The sequence below is a fragment of the Gorilla gorilla genome, chromosome 10 (assembly GCF_029281585.2).
Source record: "Gorilla gorilla gorilla isolate KB3781 chromosome 10, NHGRI_mGorGor1-v2.1_pri, whole genome shotgun sequence".
Taxonomy (NCBI): Eukaryota; Metazoa; Chordata; class Mammalia; order Primates; family Hominidae; genus Gorilla; species Gorilla gorilla.
Genome location: NC_073234.2, coordinates 16,734,644 through 16,761,952, shown reverse-complemented (window position 1 = coordinate 16,761,952; position 27,309 = coordinate 16,734,644). Strand labels below are relative to the sequence as shown.

The following is a 27,309-nucleotide window of genomic DNA, read 5'->3' as shown; positions in this document are numbered from 1 at the left end:
CTTTTGAGAAACAGCATGAAAAGCATTACTGGAAGATACTAACAGTGTTTAAATTTTTAAAAACTGAATATATAGAGCAGTCTTAACAATCTACCTACCGCAACAACAGTTCCAAATTACTAATCACAAAAATATAAACTGAAGAATGAGCAAGAAACTCTGACAGCATTTAGAAATAACTTAGTGGTAGGAGTGAAGATGTATGAGGAATGGGCCACTGAACTCGAAACACCTGCACCTTACCTTCTTCTGAAGAACATTAACCTTCCGCTCCTTCACATCCAACATGTCCTTGAGGTCATGTATCTCTCCAGCTTGTGTCCCCTTCTCTTCAGCCATATCCTGAATTTGTTTTGTCTTTTTATTCAACATGGTTTCCTTCTCTTCCAAACGCAATCGGAGAGCATCCACCTAAGAATGTAAGAGTTTTACAAGTGATGAATTAAAAAGAAAAGAATGTAATTCCTTTCAAATAGATATGTTATAAAGGTTATAAAGAGGTTGAGTTTTGTTATTCTATAAAAGTAGTATTATCTACATCTATGTTTCTCTGGATTCAGAGTCCAGTGTGCTCACCGTTACACAATGGAATCTCTACAACTATGTTTCTCAAACTTCACGCACATCAGAATCATCTGGAGGGCTAAATCAAGACCTTAGTTTCTGATTCAACAGGGTTGGGGTTCAAAATCAGTATTTCTAACAAGTTTCCAAGTGAAGCTACATTGCTTTAGAAAATCTAAAATGAGGAAAAGGGAAAAAAAGCATCACCAAGCATAACACTGGCTATATCAGAAAATACAATCTAGTCATAGGCTATGAGGCTTTTATGAAAAACAACCCCATAATGCACTTAGATATCCATACAAAGCAAAAGCAAAGGTCTACTTTTTAGACAGCAAGACTAACCAGCTAAAAAGTTTGGTAACTAGTTACCTGTATCCCTGAAGTTTAATGCCTTTCATTAGATATAACTTTAAAATAACAAGAACTCTAATGATACTTATTTTAAAATCCATTCACAGAAAATTTTATTAAGCTTTTAGCACCCCATACACAGATTCAGTGCTGTTCAACAGGAAAATAATTAGTCATATTTTCAAGCCGAAAATTGTTAATAAGCTGTTTTACATTCTTTTTTCATTATTGTCATTTCAAACATATAACCCATATAAAAAACTATTAATGAGCTATTTCATATTTTTTCATACTAAGTCTTTGATATCTAATGTATATTTCACCTTTATATCACATCTCAATTTGGGCTAGCCACATTGCAAGTACTTACTAGCCACAAATGGCTGGTGGCTACCACACTGAACAGTGCAAATCTAAGAAATCAAGTATGGTTCTATGGTCTCTCATCTTTAACTTGTCTTATTTTTCCTATCTGAACGTGGATTAAACCACAAAGAAAATATGAATAATGTTTCATATTTAGGGTACATCAAAGCACTCAGGAAGATCTAATACAGGTTGAACATCCCCAAATCTGAAAATCCAAAATCCAAAATGCTCCAAACTCCAGAACTTTTTGAGCACTGACACGACACTTAAAGGAAATGCTCAATGGAACATTTTGGATTTTCGGATTAGGAATGCTCAACCAGTAAGCGTAAGTATAATGCAAATATTCCCAAACTCAAACTCTGAAACACCTCTAGTCCTGTGCATTTTAGGTAAGGGATATCCAATGTGTAGTGTATCTAAACTACAAGGTATCCGAGAACCAATACTGTGTGTGTGGTGGTACTTTCTGTTCAGTTAAGTAGTATGGAAAATTTCTTAACAAGACTAGTCTCATTGGAGACTGCTATAATAAGTGCTTGCTACTACTGTAAGTACTTACAAATTATGTTGGACCATACTGGAAAGGAAAAACATGTAGACAAACCATAGTTCACTCTGCTAAACTACATTTCTACCAACTACTTCTATGCGACCAGTCTCACCAAGCCAGAAAGTAGGGAACAATCATTTGAGCTCCCATTTGTCATTATTCACCACAAGTTCTACCATGCTCCTTCAAAAGAGTCTTTCATCTGTAATTTACCTCTATTCTACTTTAATATACATAGTTAACCTAATTATAATCTGGAAAGATCTACCCGAGAACTTTCAAACTCTAAATTTTTTTTTTCTGAATCACAAATACTATTCTTTTCTTCCTCCTACACCTACTAAATCTACCCTTTGTCCATAGCATGACCTCTGATCTATCATCCTTCTTTTTTTGTCATTCGTCTCTATTCTGGTTTTTGTTTTGTTTTGTTTTCCTCCCAGCTTAAGCAATGATTTCAGTCTCATATCAACTCCTTAAAAAAAAAAAAAACATACCTGTTTTACTTTACTACTTTATTTCTGAATTAAACCGTTTTCTGGGCCTTCCTGCATGTGTTCATGTATATTTTTGTCACCATATACAGTAATCCCCCCTTATCATCAAAGAATATAATCCAAGACCCCCAGTGGATGCCTGAAACCACAGACAGTATCAAACCCTATACACACTATGCTCTTCCTCTATATACATACCTATTACATAATAAAATTTAATTTACAAATTAGTCACAGTAAGAGATTAACAACAATAACTAGTAACAAAATAGAACAATTATAACAATATGCCAGCATCATTACTCTTATGCTTTGGGGCCATTATTAAATAAAATAAGGGTTATGTGAACACAAGCACTGATACTGCAACAGTCGATCTAATAACGAGACAGCTACTAAGTGACTAAGGGGCAGGTAGTGTGGATACGTGGATACACTGGACAAAAGGAAGATTCACCTCCAGGGTGGAATATGGCAGAATGGCATAAGATGTCATCACACTACTTAAAAAAAAGCTTAACTTAAAATCTGTGAGCTGTTCTTTTCTGGAATTTTCCATTTAATATTTTCAGACCACAGGTGACCACAGGTAACAGAAACCAAGGAAAGCAAAAAAGCAGTTAAGGGAGGACTACTGTATATACATTAAAATCCTCACAGTTCTGTTCTCAGATATCGTATTTTCTTCCCTTGCATTCTCCCTGCAGAAAACTTCACACTCTCTCACGGCAATGTGGGAAACTGGGCCTTAGAGGAGATAGCAGGCCCAAGATCTCACAGCTACAAATAAGCAGAGATTTAAGATTACGTGGTCTTGCCTCCAGACCCCACACTCTTAACCACTAATTCTCTAACACCACGCTAACCCACAGGATCACAGCAGGGAATTCAAGGTCCTCCATGGTCAGACAGTCCCAATGTACCAGCACTGCCTAACCTTTGCCATATGCCTCCTTGCCCCACTTCCAGTGGCTCTCCATTGCAGCAGTACTGCCATTCTCTGAATAAATACTATACTTTCCTTCTTTCTTGTCATTGTTCACATTTTGTCCTATGCTTGTAATATCCTTAACCCTCTACCACTTAAAAAAAATCTGCCTACTGAACACATCTTTCAAGGTCCTTTTCCTATGCTACCATTTTAATAAATATTTTCCAAACCCCCAACAGACAAATACTATCTCCCTCATCCTTTCTCAGGGTATTTTGTAATAGAATTTAACACTTTTTTTCCTACTTATAGAACTTAATAACATTATTATACAGAACTTACCAATATTTCTATATATATTATATATTACATATAACATATATATTACATATTATATATATAACATGTATATTACATATTATATACAACTTATTATATATAACATATATATTATATTATATTATATTATATACAACATATGTATTATATACAACATACATTATATAATATATATCGTATATTGTAATTATATTATGATATATATTATATAATATATATCATATATTGTAATTATATTATATATGATATATATTATTAATATATTACATATCATATATAATTATATAATTATATATGATATATAATATATATAATTTTATATATTTATATATTATGTAAATATTATATATAATACGTATTATATATAATTATATTATATATAATACGTATTATATATAAATATATTATATATAATACGTATTATATATAATATAATTATATATAATACGTATTATATATTATATATAATATAAAACAATATATAATTATATATAATTGTATTTTATATATAATTATATAATATACACATTTATATATTTATATATTAATATATATTATAGATACTATATATGATACATATATTTAATTTATATAAATATATTATATATTATATATATGTATTATATATAATACATATAGATAATATACATAATATGTAATATATTATAAATTGTATATATTTTTTGTTTTTTTGAGACAGTCTTGCTCTGTCGCCCAGGCTGGAGTGCAGTGGCGCAATCTCGGCTCACTGTAACCTCTGCCTCCTGGGTTCAAGAGATTCTCCTGCCTCAGCCTCCCTGGTAGCTGGGACTACAGGTGCATGCCACCATGCCCAGCTAATTTTTTTTGTATTTTTAGTAGAGACGGGGTTTCGCCATGTTGGCCAGGCTGGTCTCGAACTCCTGACCTCAGGTGATCTGCCTGCCTCGGCCTCCCAAAGTGCTGGGATTACAGGCGTCAGCCACCACTCCTGGCCCATATTTTGCCCACCCTTTTATCCTCAGTAATCCTATCTCACTTAAAACATTTAGCACTGTAAAGTAGCTAACATTATCTCCCTATTTTAAAAGATGATAAAACTGTGACTCAGCGTAGTTAAATAGTTTACCTCATATTATATTAAAGAACTGGTGAGTAGAAGGACTATGGCCGGGCATGGTGGCTCACACCTGTAATCCCAGCACTTTGGGAGGCCAGCATGGGCAGATCACAAGGTCAGGAGATAGAGACCATCCTGGCCAACATGGTGAAACCCCGTCTCTACTAAAAATACAAAAATTAGCTTGGCATGGTGGCGCATGCCTATAATCCCAGCTACTCGGGAGGCTGAGGCAGGAGAATTGCCTGAACCAGGGAGTCGGAGGTTGCGGCGAGCCGAGATGGTGCCACTGCACTCCAGCCTGCCAATAGAGCGAGACTCTGTTTCAAAAAAAAAAAAAAAAAAAAAAAAAGAAAAAGAAAAAGAAAAAAGAACTGGTGAGTAGAAGGACTGGAACTCAAAGACTAGATATGACATCAAAGATTATAATCTGTTATCACATACCAAAGAATACCAGCATAAAGGAACACAGGTGAACACAGGCAGGCAGGGAAATCTCTCCTATGAACAGTATGTCAAAAGAGTCAGAAAAGTTTTCTAAAAGAATAAATGTCTGAATTGGTTTTTGAATGATGAAGAGAACATCACTAGATACAAAAGGGAAGGCAGAGAGAAATGCATGGGTATCTAGGAAGAGGAAACAGAATACTTTAAAATCTAGAAACATGAAACAGCATGATATACTTATAAATTCATTTGGTATTGCTTGGCATAAAGTAACAGAAGAAGGACAAGAGACAAGCCTGAAAAGATAGTAGATCATAAATCCTTGCCTGCCAAAATAAGATGCTTAAATTTTATCCTACTTGCAAATGGAAGTCAGTGAAGATTTTTAAGCAGGAGAAAGTCATGGTATTTGTATATTGGAAAAGTTACGCTGGGCTGGTTACTGGAGACACAAACATAACAAAGATATTTCCTGTCTTCTGCTGAAGTTACAACCTAATGGAGAAGAATGTTGCCAAAATAGATCACATAAATATATTACAGAAAGTGCTGCAACAGAAGTGTAGAGAATATTTTCTCAAAGTACAGAAAAGAAGCACTCAGCTTGCTTGGAGATACCTCAAAGCACGTAAAGATGAGCAGAAGATGGCTGGTGAGGAAGATAATGGAAGAACCTTTGAGCAGAGATACCACAAATAATGAAGATTAGAAAGGATGTTAACTTCTCAGAGAGCTATGAATAGAGAATTGCTAAAGCATAGAATAGGCGGTAAGTTATGTGAGGTGCAGCAGAAGACAAGGCCTTAGCCACGGAAAGCATCAGTGTCATGTCTAGGAGCTTGACTGTTATTGGTTGTATATAAGGGATAAAAGAGAGATAAGTCAAACATGGGTTCCCAGGTTTCTGATGAAGAAGACTAAATGGGTTTTAGCTTTGAGAGAGAATAAGAACCTTATTTTTGGTGTGTTATTTCTGACATGACATATATCTTAACAGTCTCCCTGATAATACCTGAAATGCTTTGATAATAACCTGAAAATACCTGATAATGACCTGAATATGAGCTAGAAATTCAGAAAAACCTAACTGGTTTACTCTCTTAGGACTGCCCTAACAAAGGACCACAAACCAGGTGGCTTTAAACAACAGATTTCTTTTTTCTCTCTCAAAATTCTTCTTAGAAGTCTGACATAAAGGTGTAGCAGGACGTTGCTCTCTATGAGGGCTCTGAGAAAGAGCCTTCCTTGCCTCTTGCTGTCTCCTGGCTCCTTGTCTTGTAGACGATGCATCACTCCAATCTCTGTTTCCACCTTCACTTCACCCTCTTCTTTGTATCTTTATACGTCCTCTCTCTTCTATAAGGACACCAGTCATTGCATTTAGAGCCCACTCCATCATGATCTTATCTCAAACCTTAACTAATAATAGCTTCAAAGACCCTATTCCCAAATATGGTCACATTCTGAGTACCAGGTAGACACAGATTTCTGGAGGATACTATTCAACCCACCACACCTACTGCTACAAAACACCCAGAAATGCTAGGTAAAGCACAACAAACTTCTTTTCAAATTCATACATCAGCATGCATATCAGCATATACAGAAGTGTACACATAGAGAAAGAGACAACATCACTAAAATGTTGAAAACAGAGACTAGAAGCCCGAAGTGGTAAGCTTATAACAGAAGTGACGCCTGTCCTGCTTTTTCATAGACTTGTTTCCGTGACCTGGAGAACTCAGTTTGGAAGATGCCTCCAGTAACAGAAAATAAGATATCAGGGCAACACAAAGGTTAGGGTGGAACAGGAAGCAAAATCCCAAGCCCCCTTTGGGCAAGTACCCTGCTCTAGAGAAGCCTCAGGTACCCAAATGTTCTGAATGTTCCCTTCCATTACCATTCTCAGACCCTTTGGTCTCAGGACTTCTCAGCACTCTTCAAAATGACTGAGGACCGGCAGGGCACAGTGGCTTAGGCCTGTAATCCCAGCACTTTGGAAGACCAAGGTGGCCAGATCACCAGAGGCCGGGAGTTCAAGACCAGCCTGACCAACAGGGAGAAACCCTGTCTCTACTAAAAATACAAAATTAGTCAGGCATGGTAGCGCATGCCTGTAATCCCAGCTACTCAGGAGGCTGAGGCAGGAGAATCACTTGAACCTGGGAGGCGGAGGTTGCAGTGAGCTGAGATCACGCCATTGCACTCCAGCCTGGGCAACAAGAGCAAAACTGTGTCTCAAAAAAAAAAAAAAAAAAATTACTGAGGACCCCCAATTATTGAGTTTTTATTTATGTGAGTTGTATCTATCAATATTTGCTATACTCAAAATTAGGGCCAGGTGCGGTGGCTCACACCTGTAATCCCAACACTTCGGGAGGCTGAGGCAGAAGGATCACTTGAGGCCAAAAGTTCGAGACCTCCCTGGGCAACATAGCAAGACACTATCTCTACAAAAAAAATTTTTTTTAATTAGCCAAGTGTGGTGGCACACACCTATAGTTCTAGTTACTCAGGGGGCTGAAGCAGGAAGATCGCTTGAGCCCAGGAGTTCAAGGCTGCAGTGAGCTATGATCACACCACTGTACTCCAGCCTTGGTAGCAAAGCAAGACACTGTATCTTTAAAAAAAAAAAAAAAAATTAGAACAGCTTTTAAATAACAATAAACCCATTATGTTAATCAAAGTAACATTTTAATTTCAAAAACCTGTATTTTCCCCCTAAAATAGTAAGAAGAATATAATTGTTTTAAATGTTTGCAAATCTCTTTAATATCTGGCTTATAATCAAGGAGGGGGGTGCACGAGGAGACTAGCTTTAGAATAAATGCAATTTTGGTACCATCTAACAAAGCTTAAATGAAAGACCCAAAAGAATGAAACTATTTCCAAGTATTTTACCAGCATCACAAAACAAAGTTCAGTAATATTTACAGGAATACAAAATGCCTAGCACCCAACAAGGTAAAACTCACAATGCTTGGCATCCAACCCAAACTCACCAGACAAGCAAAGAAGCAGAAAAACACAACTCATAATACAAGGACAAAAAGCATTCAGTGAAAACTGAGATCAGAAATAACACAAATAACACGGTATGATCTCACTTACATATGGAATCTGAAAAAAGTTGAACTCAAAGAAACAGAGAAGAGAATGGTGGTTACCAGGGGCTGGGGATAGGAACAGGGAGAGGAATGGGGAGATGCTGATCAAAGGGTACAAACCCTCAGTTATAAAACAAGTAAGTTCTGGGGATCTAACATACAGCAGCGTGTAATTAATAATGCTGTATTATATACCTGAAATTTGCCAAGAGAGTAAAAATCACAACACTCCACCATGCAAACAAAAAAAGGTCCAAAAGGGAAGTGTCAGAACAGACTGAATATTGATTCAGTTAAAAGAAAAGGACTGCAACCACAGAGTAAAGACCTTAGTGGAATATGAAATTCAACAACCAGGCTGCTCAAGATGCCAAAGAACCCACTGACCCTTATCCACTGGCATTCAGGCACAGCTCAAGCCAGCCAGTGTCGCTACTAATCCTATTTGACAGTATCAGGTTTGGTTCCTATTAGCTGAACCCATTACAAGGCATCAGTCATGGCGAAGGTGCTTATTGAATCTGGTGACCCTTCTACACAGTTAAGGAGGTCAAAGCCTTAGAAAAGTATACATGTCAGAAATTTGAAAAATAAATAAATCACATAATCATTTGCATCTAATTACTACACGCTAATCTGTATTTTGTATACTATATATTAATCTACCACTACCTCTAACGAAAAGCAAAAAACAAAGCACCTCATTAAAAACAAACAAACAAACAAAAAACCAGCCAGGTGTGGTGGCTCACACCTGTAATCCCAGCACTTTGGGAGGCCGAGGCGGGTGGATCACTTGAGGTCAGGAGTTCAAGACCAGCCTGGCCAACAACGTGAAATCCCGTCTCTACTAAAAATACAGAAAAATTAGTCAGGCGTGGTGGTGCATGCCCGTAATCCCAGCTACTCGGGAGGCTGAAGCAGGAGAATCACTTGAACCTAGGAGGCAGAGGTTGCAGTGAGCCAAGATTGTGCCACTGCACTCCAGCCTGGGTGACAAGAGTGAAACTCTGTCTCAATTAAAAAAAAAAAAACCCACATTATTTTATCCCGTATCTCCTAAATACACAAATTCTTACTACAAAGGCAAAAAGCTTAGGCATTCAAACCTAAAGTCTCAACTGCCTAATTTTCTTGTCTCTCAGTTCTTCTAAGCATTAATTTCAGAAAAATAAAAGCCTTTCCATCTGTGGGACATGGATCTGTATGTAGGAATACATCCCTCATCACTTCTAAGTGTTTTTCATTCTGATGGCACCACCATCACACAGGACAACATTTGTGAGACCCCACATTGCTGCCTCTTTATGAAAGGCACCCAGATGCCCAAGCTGCACTTTATATTGGATCCATGATTCAGTTAAGTGGCCTGGAAACATGTCAATGCTGACCGGACATAAATACCCGCACGGCACTGAGAGAGTGTCAAGTATGAATTGGTGACCGAAAAAGGTGACTGAAAAGGGAAAGAATAAGAACTCTTGTTATAAACATACAAACCTTTAGTATAAGTGTGGCTGGAAACACAGGCTTTGATACAAAAAATATTTCATATAATAAATATTAGGAACAGAAACTGCCCAAGTCCATACCCCTAATTATTAAATGATCTTTTATTGACTAAGTATTCAATTCAAATCACCTGTGTACACTTTGTCTTAGTCTGCTTTTTTGTGCAGTACAGAATTCAAATATGCTAGTCTGGAGATCTGAGATAAAAACCACCACAAAAACCACTTTGCTACTACCAGATTAATTGCTCTGAATTCTACACTGATCTTTTGGTTTGGAGTGAACTAAATTTGTAGTATAATTTTGCGTGAGGTCCATATTTTACAAACCACAAAAAACATATTCAGGAAAACCCCTCAAAGACCAGCAGGACACACACAGTCATTGCCCTGACACCAATCCTGGCAGGAGGAATAAAACCTTGTTCATTCACATCAGCAGAGCTGCAGGAACAGCATTCACCCAACTTGCCAAGTTTGTCTGTGGTAAACAGGTCGTGCCAACTTCAATAAAAACAGAAGGCTTTTGTCTACAAGGTTTTCTCTACCAATGGAAGTGAACAGAAAATGGCTACCCTACTGTTTTGGCCTCTCACTTCTGATCAAAAAACAATTAATTCTGGCCAGGTGCGGTGGCTCACACCTGTAATCCCAGCACTTTGGGAGGCCAAGGGGGCGGATCACAAGGTCAGGAGATCGAGACCAACCTGACTAACAGGGTGAAACCCCATCTCTACTAAAAAAAATACAAAAAAATTAGCTGGGTGTGGTGGTGGGCGCCTGTAATCCCAGCTACTCGGGAGGCTAAGGCAGGAGAATGGCGTGAACCCAGGAGGCAGAGCTTGCAGTGTGCCAAGATCGTGCCACTGCACTCCAGCCTGGGCAACAGAGAGAGACTCTGCCTCAATTAAAAAAAAACAATTAATTCTGTCAATATACCTTAACTTTCCTTTGTTTTAAATCAATAAACAGATCTATCTAAAGGCAAACTAGTAGTAATAATTAGTTGCATGGATATGTGGCTTGTTTCCTATCATTCCCCTCTTGGCTTTGCCAACATGACACTTTTCCTTTCTAACTCTGTGATCACACCTTTTCAGTGTTCTCCATCCTCTGTCATTTCCTCCTCCTCACATCTCACTGCATGGAACCTCCTCTGGAGAAACTAATCCAATTCTAAGGCTTTCACCACCACCTCCACAGCTTCCAAATCTTTATTCCTAGCCCTAACTAGTTCTAAAAACCTAAAATTCTAATAACTTATTTAAACCACATCTTCCATTGATTAGTTTAGAATGAGACATTTTTAAGAATTCTTTATTTTAATGTATGTTAAATCTGACTAGTATCTATTATATTTTCTACAATTTTCCTGTATTCCGCAGTATTTCATAAATTTTTTTAACAGTTAAATAACTGAATTTAAACTCCCAACTTTAAAGCTGAGAAAAATCAAGGGCCAAACTAATTAAGTGACTTGCTCAAGTCCACTCTAAATGATATATCCTATGATTGCATTTCCCATTGTTCCCACCTAGATGGGAGGCTGAATGCTACGTGAAGGGCACTGAGCCATGGGACTGACAGCATTACAGACCACATGGAAGTAAACTGTTTTAGAGTACTGTTTCAACAAACTGCATTGAGCTCTGTTTGATACCCCATACTTGACAAAAAGATGAAAAGCTCAGATATCAAAATAGTCAAGGTAGAAATGAGTCATTGCACAGTACACAGTTTAAAAAAAAGACTATACGTTTTGCAAATTTATATTCTGAAAAATTAATGTTGATACCTTCACTCATTTTCCCTTGAAAACTCATAGCAGACAAAGAAGACACAGTATTGGCTACACAAAGTATACTGCAATAAGTGCTATTCAGGTATGCAGCCCCAAGGAACTCTTGGCCTCTGCAAACCTGATAAAGCATGGCAGTCAGCCAACCTACTTTGACCCCTTTAAGCCAACACATAACGTAACACTTCCTCGTTCTGGTATCAGAATTAAGATCAACAAAGCCTTATAACTCTATGTGAAAACCCTCACAGAAAGGGAGAATTCCTTATAGCTTTCTCTATGTGAAAACCCTCCTGGGCTCAAGTGATCCTCCTGTCTCGGCCTTCCAAAGTGCTGGAATTATAGGCATGAGTCACTCTGCCTGGCCACTGCAGAGGTCTTTACGCTTTCTTACAATTTCTGTCTTCACACACCTTGAGCTTCATTTTCATTTTGCCACTGTTGAAATATATATTCCATTTATTTCATTCCTATGCTCTTGACAGGGAAGATAGAAACGATCTAGATGCAGAATTCCACCTGCTCTATTATTTAGCAACATTATACCAACAAGGAGAAGCAACAGACAAGCTCTTCCTTTTGTGATCTTTCTCTGAAATTCTTCACCTTTACTGAATAAACCTCAATTGATTTGCGAGTTTTGGCTGTAATGGCACTATTACTGTAAGGTCTATGCCATACTATTATATTGATATTAGATTAGTTTTTCCTGTTACATTAATGCCTTTTCATCTCCTGTTTTTTTTTCCTGCATCTCATTCTTTTCTTCTTTCTAACATACATCTTTTAACAGTTCTTTCCATAGGGATCCTGGGTAGTAAACTCTCATTTGTATTAATCTGAAAGTAAAAGTCTTTCTTCTATCTTTACTGAAGAATGATGAGAGTTCAGCTTGGTACAGAATTCTGAGTTGCCAATGTTTTTCACTAAACTTTGAAGATTTTACGCTACCATATTCTCACTACTGTTGTTGCAACTGAAAAGTCTGATGTTGGCCTAATTGTTAATCCTTTACAGGTAATGTATTTTTTCTCCCCAGCAGGTTGTTTGTTTTCTTTTTTAGAGACAGGGTCTCGCTCTATTGCCCAAGCTGGAGTGCAGTGGCACAATCATAGCTCACTACTGCCCTGAAGCCCTTAGGGTCAAGGGATACTCTCGCCTTAGACTTCTGAGTAGCCAGGACTACATGTACACACCACACCTGGTAAGTATTTTTTTCTTGTTGTTGTTGCCTGGTTAGTTTTTTGTTGTTGTTGTTAGTTTTGTTGTTGTTGTTGTTGTTTGTGGAGACGCAGTCTTACTGTTGCCCAGGCTGGTCTCAAACTCCTGGTCTCAAGTGATCCTCCTACCTTGACCTCCACTAGGATTACAGGCGTGAGCCATCATGCCCAGTCTACCTGGCAGTTTTTAAGATTAGTTTATCTATGGTTCCACTATGCTGTATGTAGGTGTAGATATTTTCCTGCTCAAGAATAATTTGTTCCTGAATTCAAGAATCCATTCCTATCATCAAAATCAGAAAAATTCTCAGCAATTCTCTCTTAAGATTGCCTCCCATTCTCTTTATCTGCTCCTGAAACTCCTACATATAAGTTGGGCTCAATTTACATAGAGTTCTTTTTAATAATTTGTATCTTCCTATCTTTCCTATTGTTTGCTGGGTAATATCTCATCAGATCTATGTTCCAATTCACTAACTGTTCCTGCAGCTCTCTATAATCTGCAACTACACTAATATACTGAGTTTTCCATTTTAGTTACTATGTATCTCATGTCTAAAATCCTGTTTTGATCTTTTATAACCCGGTTGGTTTTATTTACAGTACCTTTGTTTTTTTCCTCGCGTTTTAAATCGTTTCTTTATGCATTTATTAATTATAATAGCTAATATTTACTACATAGATAATTAACATTTAATTCTCACAACATTATGAGGTAAGGCTATTATTCTTCTCACAGATGAGAAAACTGAGGCAAAAAAGTATACACTCATACAGCAAGTGGCAGAGCCAAGATTCAAACACACTGTACTAAACAGCTAGTGCTAGCTGGGCACGGTGCCTCACACCTGTAATCCTAACACTACAGGAGGCTGAGTTGGGAGGATCACTTGAGTCCAGGAGCTGAAGACCAGCATGGGCAACATAAGGAGGTTCTGTCTCTATAAAAATTAAAAATTAAGAAAATAAAAATTAAAAACCTAGTGCTACTTCAGCTTTTGCTCTCAATAGTCATGAAACAACATCCCAACAAGTTATATCTGATCATCCATTCTGGAGAGTGTGCCCATGCCTCTTAGTCCATCCTTTAATCATTTAGTTTATACTCTCGTTCTATTATCCAACGTTCCTAAGGGTCTGATCACTCCATTTGTTCTTACTCCCATTATTGGTTCAGGGGAGATTACAATCCACAAGTGATTAACTAATGTGGAATTGTAAATTCATTCTAAGCAATGCTTTTGCCTGTGGGAATCTACATGTACTAGGTTGAGAGAATGTCCCTTCAGAGCAGTTATGTCTATTCAAACTCAAACCTGCATGATGAGAGACCTTTCTCCACAAAATCAAAGCCAAGGAGAATAAGTCAGTCTCTCATATTGCCACTAATACCGGTAGGAGGAATTTTTTTCTCGTCCGACCTTTCTCAGGAGAGTACTAGATTTATGCGGAGGTCTTGGCTTCAGATCTCTATCTCACTTAGGACCAAGGTCTATCTGCTGTCCACGTGTTATCGTTGATTCATGTAAAGTTCTACTCTTGTTTTGTTTTACTCTTTTTCCATTTATGTCCAATACCCATCCCTCCTTCAATATGCAGCTATTCTAATATGTTTTAATATGTTCCTGAATATGTATCTTAGAAACACAGAGGGTGATTTTTATATTCATACATGTTTTCAATTTATATTAATGCTACATACCTCAACCTGCTTTTTACTTTTAAAAAACGGGATGGATGCTGTTTTTTAAACAATACACTACTTGTAACAATTACTGTAAAGTGAGCTGAGACTGCGCCATCGCACTCAAGCCTGGGCAACAAGAGTAAAACTCCGTCTCAAAAAAAAAAAAGTAAACATAGATAGTACTTATACCTATCCCTGCTTCTGCATCACTGCTTTTGACTTTTGTACAGTATTCCATGGTACATATCCACAACACTTTATTTATCCAACCCCCTAGTAATAAACACTTATGCTGCTTTAAATTCCTTCTTCCCACAAATAATACTGTGGTAAACATCCTTATACATGTCCTTTTGTGGACCAGCAGGAAAGTTTTTCTGGGAAATATACCAAGGAATGGGATTACTGAAACCACCTATGTCATTTGTGTTACTGTTCGCCCAAATCCTCACAAGCACTGAATGTTATCTCACATTCTAATTTTTATCAATTTGATGAACAAAATATAGTATTTCATCATCTTTGAAATTTGCATTTCTTTATTTACTAGTGAGATTGATGATATCATGGCATAGTTGTTAACCACTTAGGTTTCTTTATCTGTTAATTGTCTATTCAAATCCTTCCCTCTCCCTATAGTCTCTATTGATTTTCGAGCTTTTTTTTTTTTTTTTTTTTTTGAGACAGAGTCTCGCTCTGTCGCCAGGCTGGAGTGCAGTGGCATGATCTCAGCTCACTGCAACCTCCGCCTCCTGGGTTCAAGCAATTCTCCTGCCTCAGCCTCCTGAGTAGCTGGGACTACAGGCACGTGCCACCACGCCCAGCTAATTTTATTTTTAGTAGAGATGGGGTTTCACCATGTTGGCCAGAATGGTGTCGATCTCTTGACCTCATGATCCGCCCGCTTCAGCCTCCCAAAGGGCTGGGATTACAGGCGTGAGCCACCACGCCTAGCCTCAAGCATCTCTTTTTTATTCTTTATCTGAATCCTTACTATTTTAAGAGGCTCTAAAAAAACTCTTCTCCCAATCTCATCTGTTAGCTTTGCCAGTGGTTTTCTTTCTTGAGCAGAAATGCTTAAATTTGATGGAGTCATTTAAGTTACCTTACCCAATATATTCCTACTAAACATTTTCATTGATTAGCTTTATAGTTCCTCTTTAACACTGAGGTCTTTAATCCATCTAGAGTTCACTGTTTCATCTAGCATGAAGTAGGTGGCCAACTTTATTCTCCATATGGTATGTCAGTTTTCTCATACTTGCTTAATTTTGCACTAGTTTATGACTGACTATCTCTCCACATAAATGTTTCTGATTTCACACTCCCTGTTCTTTTCATATCTGCTCCTTCCTGTGCTAGTTACCGCACTGTTCTGAGGTGCACTGTTTGGTTTCGTTTGGTTTACGACTCTGTATTTTCATGTCTCACAGGGCAGGGTTCTCCCATCTTCTCTTCTCTTTTTGTTTAATCTTAGAATAGCTTTATTCATCCATATACATTTTTAAAAATTTAACAGTGGTAAGATATACAGACATAAAATTTGCTATCTCAATCATTTTAAGTCTACAGTTCAGTAGTGTTGAGTATATTCACACTGTTGTACAACCAATCTCCAGAACTCATTTCACCTTACAAAACTAAAATTCTATACTCATTCAACTCCACATTCTCTCCTTCCCAGCCGCTGGTAACCACCTTTCTACTTTCTGTCTCCATTAATTTGACTCTAGGTATGACAAATGGAATCATATGTAGTATTTGTCTTTTTGTAACTCCTCTTTACAAAATTTAAAATAAAATGAATTCCTAAAAAATACTGTGTGTTTTTTTTGTTTTGTTTTGAGACAGAGTCTCACTCTTGTCACCCAGACTGGAGTGCAGTGGCGCGATCTCAGCTCACTGTAACCTCCGCCTCCCGGGTTCAAGTGATTCTCCTGCCTCAGCCTTCCGAGTAGCTGAGATTACAGGTGCGCACCACCGTACCCGGCTAATTTTGTATTTTTAGTAGAGATGGGTTTTCACTATGTTGGCCAGGCTGGTCTTGAACTCCTGACCTCAGATAATCCACCTGCCTCAGCCTCCCAAAGTGCTGGGATTATAGGTGTGAGCCACCGTGCCCGGCCTACTGCTTGGTGTTTTAATTGGAAATGCAGAAGAATATGTACATTAACTTCAGGAAAACTGATACCCCTGCAGGATTAAATTATACCATCTATTGACATGGAGTATCTTTTAATTTATTTATTTTTCCTCATATCCTTGGGTAGAGTACTAGGCTTTCTTGTTTTTTCTTGGGGAGTGGGGAACAACTTGAGGATGAAAATGACTATTTTTAAATATTTGATAGAAAATATCAAATATTGGGCTGGGCGCGGTGGCTCATGCCTGTAATCCCAGCACTCTGGGAGGCCAAGGTGGGCGGATCACAAGGTCAGGAGATTGAGATCAGCCTGGCTAACACAGTGAAACCCCATTTCTACTAAAAATACAAAAAATTAGCTGGGCGTGGTGGCATGCGCCTGTAGTCCCAGCTAGTCGGGAGGCTGAGACAGGAGAATCACGTGAACTTGAGAGGTGGAGGCTGCAGTGAGCCAAGATCGTGCCACTGCATCCGGCCTAGGCGAAAGAGCAAGAATCTGTCTCCAAAAAAAAAAAAAAGAAAGAAAATATCAAATATTTTCTCCTTGAAAGTCATCTGGGCCTTAGGATTTGGGAGGGAAACAAGGATAAGGTTGATTACCATTTCAATTTCTATAACGACTGTTGTTCATGTTTTCTCTTATCTCTTGAACTTCTTCTGTCATTTTATATTTTTCCAGAAATTTATTTCTTGTTTTTCAAGCTTATTTGAATATAATTGTTTAGAGTTGTCTTATATTATTTTTAAACTCTGTAGTACTAGTAGTTACTTTTCCTTTACCATCTGTAAGAGCTGTTCCTGTCCTATTAACCTCTTTCAAATAACTACCTCTTGGTGTTGTTTTATTCTCTATTAATTTCTCACCTTATATTTATTATTCTTTATTGTTTTTGGATTAACTCTGTTTTTTCTAAGTTTCCTGATTTGAACACCTAGATTACTTGCTTTTCTTTCTTATTTTCTGATAAATATGTTAAAAACTAGCTATTTCCCTCTAAATACTGCTTTAGTTACACCCCACAGATTTTTTTCTAATTATGTTCCACAAATTTTTATATAGAGAGCTTTCACTGCCACTCATTTTTAAAGGTTTATATTTCTCCTTTAACCCACAGGTCATTTCGGTAGTATGTTTCAAGATTATAGACTTATTTTGGTTTTCTGCTGCTGTTCTTTACTACCTTTATTACTACTTTACTATCTTTACTCCTGATTTCTAATTTTGCTGCATTAGGAGTGCAAAGTCATGTGACTTTGACTCTTGGGAATTTTAAAGTTTCCTTTATGACCCAGTACATGGTTAGTTTTTACGACTGTTCAGTAAGTTCTTGAAAATATTGTTTATTCTCTATGTTAGGACAAAATTCTATATACACATCTATGAACTTGAGCTTGTTAATGTTATTAAAACTTTATGTTGATGCTTCTTTGTTTATTTGATCAAATTCTGACAGGAGCACATCCAAATGACCAACTACAATTGTTGATTTATCTATTTCACGTAATTGCTGCTATATATACATTTATATGTTTACTTATAGACAGAATCTCGCACTGTCACCCAGAGGTATGATCTTAGCTCACTGCAACCTCTACCTCCTGGGTTCAAGCAATTCTCCTGCCTCAGGCTCTCAAGTAGCTGAAAACTACAGGTGCGTGCCACCACGCCCAGCTCATTTTTGTATTTTCAGTAGAGACAGGGTTTCACTATGTTGGCCAGGCTGGTCTCGAACTCCTGAACTCAGGTGATCCACCCGCCTCGGCCTCCCAAAGTGCTGGGATTACAGGCGTGGGCCGCCGCGCCCGGCCCGCTTTATGTATTTAAATGCCATGCTGTTAGGTGCATCAATCGGCACGGTTATATTTTCTTGGTCTACTGTTTCTTTTCTCAGCATGTAACATTGCTCTGTGTGTCTTAAAAGATAATTTAATCAATATTAACATAAATCATATTTGGGAAGGCCTATTTTCCTGATATAACTTTTATTTTAAATTTATTTCTATCTCTGTATTTTTAACTTTGCTGTTACTTTCTGTCTGTTTAACTCTTGTTGACGGTATATTTCTGTATCTTTTTAGCCCAACCGAGATTTATATTTTCATTTTGATCCAAGTACTTATTTGTATTTATTGACTTTCCCATGATTTGTACTTATCTCAGCCTTCTTTTTCATGGTGTCCACATGCTATCACATTTCTTTCTCTCCCCTCCCCATTCTTCTCTATTCTCCACTGGGTAAACTGGGTTTTACTCTGATGGTTTGAAATTTATACATTCCATTTTGATTTTTCTAGTGTATTAAGAGCCATACTTATGCTTGTATTTTCTTAAGCTTATCATTATCTTCTTAAGTAACTTAATGTAACTTCTTAAGCTTATCTTTATCTACATCTTCCCACAAACAAGACATTACCCCATCAACACCGTAAGCAGTGCCATCTCACCAGCTGGAGCTGGGGGAGTGGTTGTGGCAGGAAGCAAGCCTCTCAGATCAGAACGCCTCTGGTATGATCATCTGTACCGTTGCTACAACAAATGCTCTGCCCCAGGTATAGAGAGGATGCTGAAAGGGGAAGGAGCACTCCAAAGCCAGTCTACCTTCACGAGCAGACTTGAATATCATACCAGTGTCACCCTGCAGCACCCACCCCCAACCCCTACCCCACAACTCATACAATCCACATACAACAGTGAGAGAAACACATTCATCTGAAAAAGATTCTAAGCCCTATCTCTTTTCATAGTACCCAGTCCTCTTTTATTCTGAGCAGCTGTTTCAGAGATTTAGATAGATATATACAGATATATTAATAGATACAGATAGAGATATAGATACAGATCATCAGCCTTTCTGTTTTATTTGCCACTGTATCCCCAGTGCTCAGAAGAGTTCTCAGCAGGTACTCCCAAAACCATGTTGAATGAAGAGATCAATCAATACATCTTTCTCTTCTTTCACAACCTCATCACAAAAGATGCCTATCTCTTTCTGAGGCTATGTAATTCCATCAACCTAAATCCTTTTCTCCTCTCTACCAACATGAATTGTTTCTTCTTCTCCCCATCTTTCTTTGTGGCTAGTCCTCAACCTACCAATCAAACAAGAGTCATGGTCGTCTATGCACATCATAATTAGCGAAGTCAGAAATGATGAATTCCAGTCCCAAAACTAATACCAAGTAGTTGTATAGGCCTTCAGCATGTCATTATATTCTCTCTGCACAGGGAGGAATTGCAGCGTTATGATCAAGAATGCAAGTTTGGGGGTTTGAATCGATCGGGCACTAGGTCATGTAACCTCAGTCTCTCTAAGTTTTAACTCCCCACCTGTAAAATGTTACAGCAATTCTTATTTCTTAGAAGGTTACTCTAAGAATTAACTGGGAAAATGAAAGTATACAAACCCTCCATGGTACAAGACTCAGGTTAGATATTATCATACATATTCTTTAAATTACGGAAAGACTGGATGAACTCTAAAAATGCCCTCTAGTTCTAAGAATGTATTACTAACTCTTAGTATGCTGAAGAAGTCAGAACTCTAGCTTCAAGTGGCACTGGGCTGGGAATGCAAGCAGAGGGTGCACGTCAAACAACAGCATCCTAGCTCTAGTGCCTAGTGCCGAAACATCCTAGAGCAAGGGCAGGTCCTCACCTTGTGCTAGATGCTGATCTCCTGAGCACCTCCGAAAAAAAGAACCACTTCCTCTTACTATTACTAAGATACAGATTATATTCCTTACCTATAATAAACAGAATTCCAAAACAGAATTTCCTGGAGAAGGGGAAAAACCTGTACTACTTTGAAGCAGTAAGGTGTACATTATTTTGGCTTATTGATACAATCAGCTCTGCTCTGCACATTGAGAATTCATCCTGAAAATACATTTAATGATAGGTCCCTAGTATAGCATCACGATTTTGGAACAAGAAAAGAACTTTAATTCTTGAGAATACTGTAAATGATATATCAAAAGTCCCAGGGTTACTAGTGAGCGTAGCCTCAAGTGCCAGTCAAAAGTGGTATGCTAATAAGCAGTTCACAAAATTCTCAATTATAAAAGCAAAACAACAATACTTATCTTGTCTAACCCATGCCATTATCATGAAGAGCAAATAAAACAATAAAGATTAAATCAAATCAAAGTGCTATGAACTGTAAGGTGTTTCGAAATTTTTTAACCCATTGAATTTAAATTTCCCTCCATGGCTGGACACAGTGGCTCCTGCCTATAATTCTTGTGCTTTGGGGGCTGAGGCAGGAGGACTGCTTGAAGCCAGGAGTTCAAGAACATCCTGGGCAACATAGTGAGACCCTGTCTCTACAAAAAATACAAATTAAAAAATCAGCCAGGAGTGGTGGCCTGCATCTGTAGTCCTAGCTACTCAAGATGCTGAAGTGGGAGGATCACCTGAGCCCAGAAGTTCAAGGTTACAGTGAGCTATGATCAAGGCACTGCACTACAGCCTGAATGACAAAGTGAAACCTTGTCGCAAAAAAAAAATAATAAATTAATAAAAAAAGTCCCTCCATATTCAGATGAGAACAGAATTAAACACCCAGTCATAAAAACCTTAGGAAGTTGTTATTATCATTATCCTCATTTTATAGATGAGGAAATGGAGGCTTAAAGAAGTAAAGTAACTCCTGAACGGACGCAGTGGCTCACACCTGTAATCCCAGCACTTTGGGTGGCCGAGGAGGGCAGATCACCTGAGGTCGGGAGTTCGAAAACAGCCTGACCAACAGGGAGAAACCCCATCTCTACTAAAAATACAGAATTAGCCAGGTGTGGTGGCACATGCCTATAATCCCAGCTACTCGGGAGGCTGTGGCAGGAGAATCGCTTGAACCCAGGAGGCAGAGGTTGTGGTGAGCCAAGATTGTGCTATTGCACTCCAGCCTGGGCAACAAGAGCAAAACTCCATCTCATTCACACACACACACACACACACACACACACACACACACACACACACACAGAAGAAGTAAAGTAACTCCTCTAAGGTCACACAACTAGTAAAGGTAGAGGGCTGGTTTTCAATCCTATGTCTGACTCCAAAGACCATGCTTTTAACCACTATATTACTAAATCCAGACCTCCTCTGTGAAAGTCATCAGATTAAAAGAGATGGTTACAAAACGGGAGTGATTCCATATATACTGTACCTTGTATAACACCAGAGGGCCTCATTCCATGTACCCTGAATAGGGAAAAAACAAACAAACAAAACAAAAAAAAAACAAAAAAAAAAAACAGATCTTTTCGCATGTAACTGTTTTCCTTAAAGGATTTTAAAAATTTTTTAAACTCCAGGCTAGGCACAGTGGCTCACGCCTGTAATCCGAGCACTTTGGGAGGCAGAGGCAGGAGGATTGCTTGAGCTCAGGAGTCCTAGACCAGCCTAGGCAACACAGTGAGACTCTGTCTCTGCAAAAAGTTTTAAAAATTAGCCAGGTGTGGTGGCACATGCCTATAAGCCTTGGCTACTCAGAAGGCTGAGGCAGGAGAAGCGTTTGATCCCAGGAGTTCCAGGCTGCAATGAGCTATTAATATAATCATGACACTGCACTCCAGCTTCGGTGACAGAGTAAGATTCTATCTCTAAAAATAAAAATGAAAGAAAAACTCCATGATCCATGTTCTTTTTTCATATATACTTAATTTAGTAATCTGAGTGTTAGATCGAAGTCTAGGATAGCTGCAGAAAAGAAGATGAAATCAACTAAGAGCAAATTATAGAAACACATGAAAACTTTCAAAGAGCTGGTATAAACTGCCTTTTACTGGGCTCTAACATTGGCAAATTACATTGGAAAAGGTGACTCTTGTCAAGTGTCACCAGAGTAATTTTTTAAGTAATGCTAATAAATAGACATATTACATTCTTAAAATCATCCCAAATTCCAAAGAAAGTTAGCTTTCATTCTTTTATCTTTTATGATGAGATGGTTCTATTTGCACAGTGGCCCTAGTAACTTACAGAAATAATCACTGAGACTCAGCTACTCCTGCAATGGCTAAAAACTAAAAACCATTCATGAATGGCAACAAATACAATCTATTCTCTATGGTACAAGAAACCAATCACAAGCCCATCTGGGTGAGACCTGGCTAATAAGAATATTATTTGAGGGGGGTACAAAGAGAAGCATGGATTGCCAAGGGGGAAAAGTCATTTATTAGACTGTGACAAGCTTTTAAATGTCTGCATTATCATTAACCAACTGCTTGGTTCTCTGGTTTGTACACCTGCCACCTCCATCCAAAGCTATTACAGTAGCAAACTTGGAAGTGAGGCTGACCTCTAGAACACTGACGCCCTCTTCTGACCCTTTTGCTGTATTGCATGCACTCAAGCTACTGAAGTGAAAAACGATTAATAAAGCTATTACATTTTAAAATAACTTAAAGAGTGTAATTGGATTGTTTGTAACTCAAAGGATACACGATTGAGGGGATGGATACCGCCATTCTCCATAATTTATTTTCACATTGTATGCCTGTATTAAATATCTCACATACCCCATAAATATATATACCTACTATGCACCCACAAAAAAATTTAAAAATAAAGCTATAAATGAATAACTTTGCAGGTAACATTATCTAGATGATTTCATATTTATAATTCCCTGAATAAACCTAAGTTTAGCTTAATAAAAGTAAGAAAATGCAGATCATCTAAATACTATGTTCTCTTAACATCTCAACAGTATATGCGTTAGTTGATTTTATTAAAAGAATTATAAAATGATAACAATGACGAATGTACAAAGACTTTACTATGTGCCAGACACTGGCAGTAAATAAACGAGTTTAATTCTAACAACAAACTTATGAGTTAAGTACTACCATTCTCTTCACCTTACAGACGTGAAAAGTGAAGCGTAAGGAAGTTGAATACGTTCCCAGGATCACACGACTCATAGTAAGTGGTAAAGATGGAATCCAAACTCAGTAAACATGACTCTAGATCCAAAGCCTCAGCCACTACTGCATCTCATGATCTTATACCCAAATATCTCCGTGAGGTAGAATGGAGCTGACATCATAACAAAATGAAACATAACTAAAATAGAAAAAGTGTAAGTTATAAGAAAAATGACAAACATGTCAGCTAAAATCTCCCATTTTTAACAAAGCCCCAAATTGTACAGATAAAAATATTACATGTAACAGTTTAGGTTCCTTCTTCATTCTTATTTGAAGATTCTTGTCTTCTAAGACTATGAGGTTTTTATTCTTTCTTTTCCTCCTCATTCCTTTTTTTCCACCAAATTATGTTCTTATTTTTCTTTAAAGAAAAAAAGCTAATCTACATCATATGCTTTATGTTTCTTCTATAAAGCAAAACTACTTAACTATTCTTAAATTACCTATTTCACTGCAACCTTTAAAAAATATTTATATTAAGACAGTAAATCCACATGGCATCATCAACTCTTTCTCTTCGATCATTGAAAGTAAGATAGATAAGAATCGATCTGGGATTATTTAGCAAATACACTAAATATCTATCTGAAGTCATATACCTATCTGAAGATGGTCGATACCTAACTGAAGTCATAGCCAATAGTCTAGATCATCTTCCAAGATTTCGAAAAACACTGCCCGGGCATGGTGGCTCATGCCTGTAATCCCAGCACTTTGGGAGGCAGAGGCGGGTGGATCAAGAGGTCAGGAGTTCGAGACCAGCCTGGCCAATATGGTGAAACCCCGTCTCCACTAAAAATACAAAAATTAGCCAGGCTTGGTGGCGTGCGCCTATAATCCCAGCTACTCAGGAGGCTGAGGCAGGAGAATCACCTGAACCCAGGAGGCGGAGGTAGCGGTGAGCCAAGATCACGCCAAGCCAAGATCACGCCACTGCACTCCAGCCTGGGCGACAGAGCGAGACGCCATCTCAAAAAAAAAAAAAAAAAAATTTCTAAAAACACTAACTTTATTTTCAAACAGGATATGAAGACACATTGTCTAATCAACTGTGGTTTAAAATTAGACTATCTAGAACTTTAACAGATTCCAGTTTCCTATATACAGTTATTCATAATATCACAACTTAAAGACACTTAAATGTACTCCAAACACAGTGTAACCAAGCTCAATGTCATTCATGACTAGAAAATTCACCAGGGGTTGAACTGAAGCTTCTAAATCAATGATTTCTCTTTTACAATTATCCTTTTATTTTTAATACTGTTAGAGTATACTTTGAAGTACAGACTTGGCGAAAGTTTAAAGAATTAAAAACATAAACTGCACCTGTTTTAACTTGTTAGATCTAAGAACAACTGAAACAAGACGGTTACATTTTAGCACAGTGACTGATCACGCTGCTGAAGAATTAATCATAACATTACTCATATTTCCCAATTCTAAACGTAACAAAAACAGCACAGGTAACGCTTATGAAAAGGCGCCAAGAAACCAACTCCCCACAAATCCCAGAATTCTTTCTACCTCAGTCTGCAGGATGGCAGCCCTCTGCTCCTTAGCAGTCAAGGACTCCTTCAACACTTCAATGTGCTGTTTACTATCTGAGAACTGGTTTGTGAGTGTTTCTAGCTTTGTCTGCAGGGCGAGTAGTTCTGTGTCCTTTCTGGACAGCTCCTGTTTCACCTGGCCAATCTAGAAAAGAAGTAAAACACTTTAAGGAAAAAAGAAATAAAACAAACACCTCTTATCTGGATCTTTCACAGATCTGAGTCACAAAATATGAAACTAAATGCAGCACGAACTGTGTGATAGGTCATATTCATCTTTTTGCATCACATAATCTTGGATCTCCCCCAACCCTGAGCCAAAAAAAAACACTAAACTTATTCAACCAATAGGGAAATGTCCAGTTTTCATTTATTGTGTCTTCTAAATATTCTTTGAAACCTCTTAGAAAGGGAATGGAGGGAAAGGAAATTCCAATTCAATTAGATGACTATGAGACAGCAGTAAGCAACTGCACACCACTTCATTTTTCTAGGTGAGACCTCTTCAGAACACGATGGATCAAATGCAGGATGAGTGTAGATATAACACAAAAGGTTTTAGAAACCTCCTAGTACTATTTAAAATTCAAAATCTGCTGCTGTTGTGCTAATTTTTCACTGTTATCTTTTTCATTCTCAAAAGTTTGCATAAAATTCTTATCTTAAAAAGCCACTTTTAATGTTATACATAACATGGTTTTGTAAAATCCTATAATTTGATGTTATGTGTATTAATTTCTCTCTTAACATTGAAAGTATTTTCTTTCTAACACCTTCTTTACATTCCTGTTTTCTAAGAATTTTAAAAATAGTTTTTTACCCTAAATGTAAGCCATGTAAACAAAAATTACATCTGCTTTTACATTATGTCTACCACCTAACAAGGAACTAAAAAAGATACTAATTATTGGAAGTATACATTTGACAAGTCAGTAATTTTGGCGTCACTGATGAAACAAAAAGTTATCTTTTCATTTTCAAAAACTTGAATGTATCTAAAGTATTGTAATTGTAATAATCTTAGGTATAAGGGATAAAGCTTTTGAGGACAATTTCCCATGAAGAAATAAATTTCACATTAATTAAAATTAGACCTTTGAGGAACACCAAAAATAAATTTCCAATTTAGCCTTCTGTTTCAAAAAAGATTAAGTATTTTTCTCATATGCATAAAATCTCTTCTTAGAGATATATTCATTCATTCATTCAACAAATATTTCTGTATGCTTATTGTATACAAAGTACCTGAGGATACTAAAAACATCAGTGGAAGATAATTTTAAACGGTGGCTATATTCATCCTGCAAAATAGTATGTACCCAAGAGTTAGCACACACTGTAACAACGTGGAGTCTTTTATGATATCCCTTCACCAATAAAAACAACCCATTAACACTATTCCATTCCCTAACACACTGATTGTAACAAAAACACATTTGTTGTATGAATGAATATTTTGGGGGATGTTCAAAGTGTTACCATTTTCTCAGCTAAAGAACTATGACTTAAAGATTATTCAAATTTCCAGCTACCTCCAATCACGTGGTCAAAAATAAATATAAAAATCTGTTTCGTCATCATCTGCATTATTAAGTAAGCTTCAAATAATGCTATATTGACCTTAAAGACTAAGAAAGAAAAGAAAATATTTTAAATGAAAAGCAGGGTTTAGGCCGGGTGCAGTGGCTCACGCCTGTAATCATAGCACTTTGGGAGGCCGAGGCGGGTGGATCACAAGGTCAGGAGATCAAGACCATCCTGGCCAACATAGTGAAACCCATCTCTACTAAAAATACAAAAATCAGCTGGGCATGGTGGAGCATGCCTGTAATCCCAGCTACTCAGGAGGCTGAGGCAGGAGAATCGCTTGAACCAGGGAGTCAGAGGTTGCAGTGAGCCGAGATCTCGCCACTGCACTCCAGCCTAGCGACAGAGAAAGACTCTGTCTCAAAAAAATAAAGAAAAAGAAAAAAAGAAAAGAAAAGCAGAGTTTAGAAGCACAAATTTTCCTTAAAGACTAAGAAAGGAAGAGATTATAAAGGGGAAGCAAATATAATACAAAGCTTAGGAGCACAAGGCTTTGCAGACATTCACATATCAGAACTAAGCTAGCTATGTGTCCCTGAATAATTACTTTCCTAATCAGTTTCCTAATTAATAATAAGGAGAAATTATACGAATGCCACTGTACTGTTTATGGA

The 27,309-nt window shown here is 37.5% G+C and overlaps 1 protein-coding gene across 23 annotated transcripts in view; it reads right to left on the bottom strand.

The window, feature by feature from the left end:
- The window catches only part of ERC1 (ELKS/RAB6-interacting/CAST family member 1), a 519,708-nt gene that overhangs the window by 363,998 nt on the left and 128,401 nt on the right, over positions 1 to 27,309 (bottom strand). For 22 of the 23 annotated variants that reach the window (XM_063694551.1, XM_055357508.2, XM_055357510.2 and 19 more), the window contains 2 exons: positions 25,086 to 25,253; positions 244 to 411 (listed from right to left, as the gene is read on the bottom strand). In XM_063694551.1, the coding sequence (XP_063550621.1) occupies positions 244 to 411; positions 25,086 to 25,253 (336 nt within the window). The remainder of the gene's footprint in view (positions 1 to 243; positions 412 to 25,085; positions 25,254 to 27,309) is intronic. The other variant, XM_063694553.1, reaches the window with a different exon arrangement.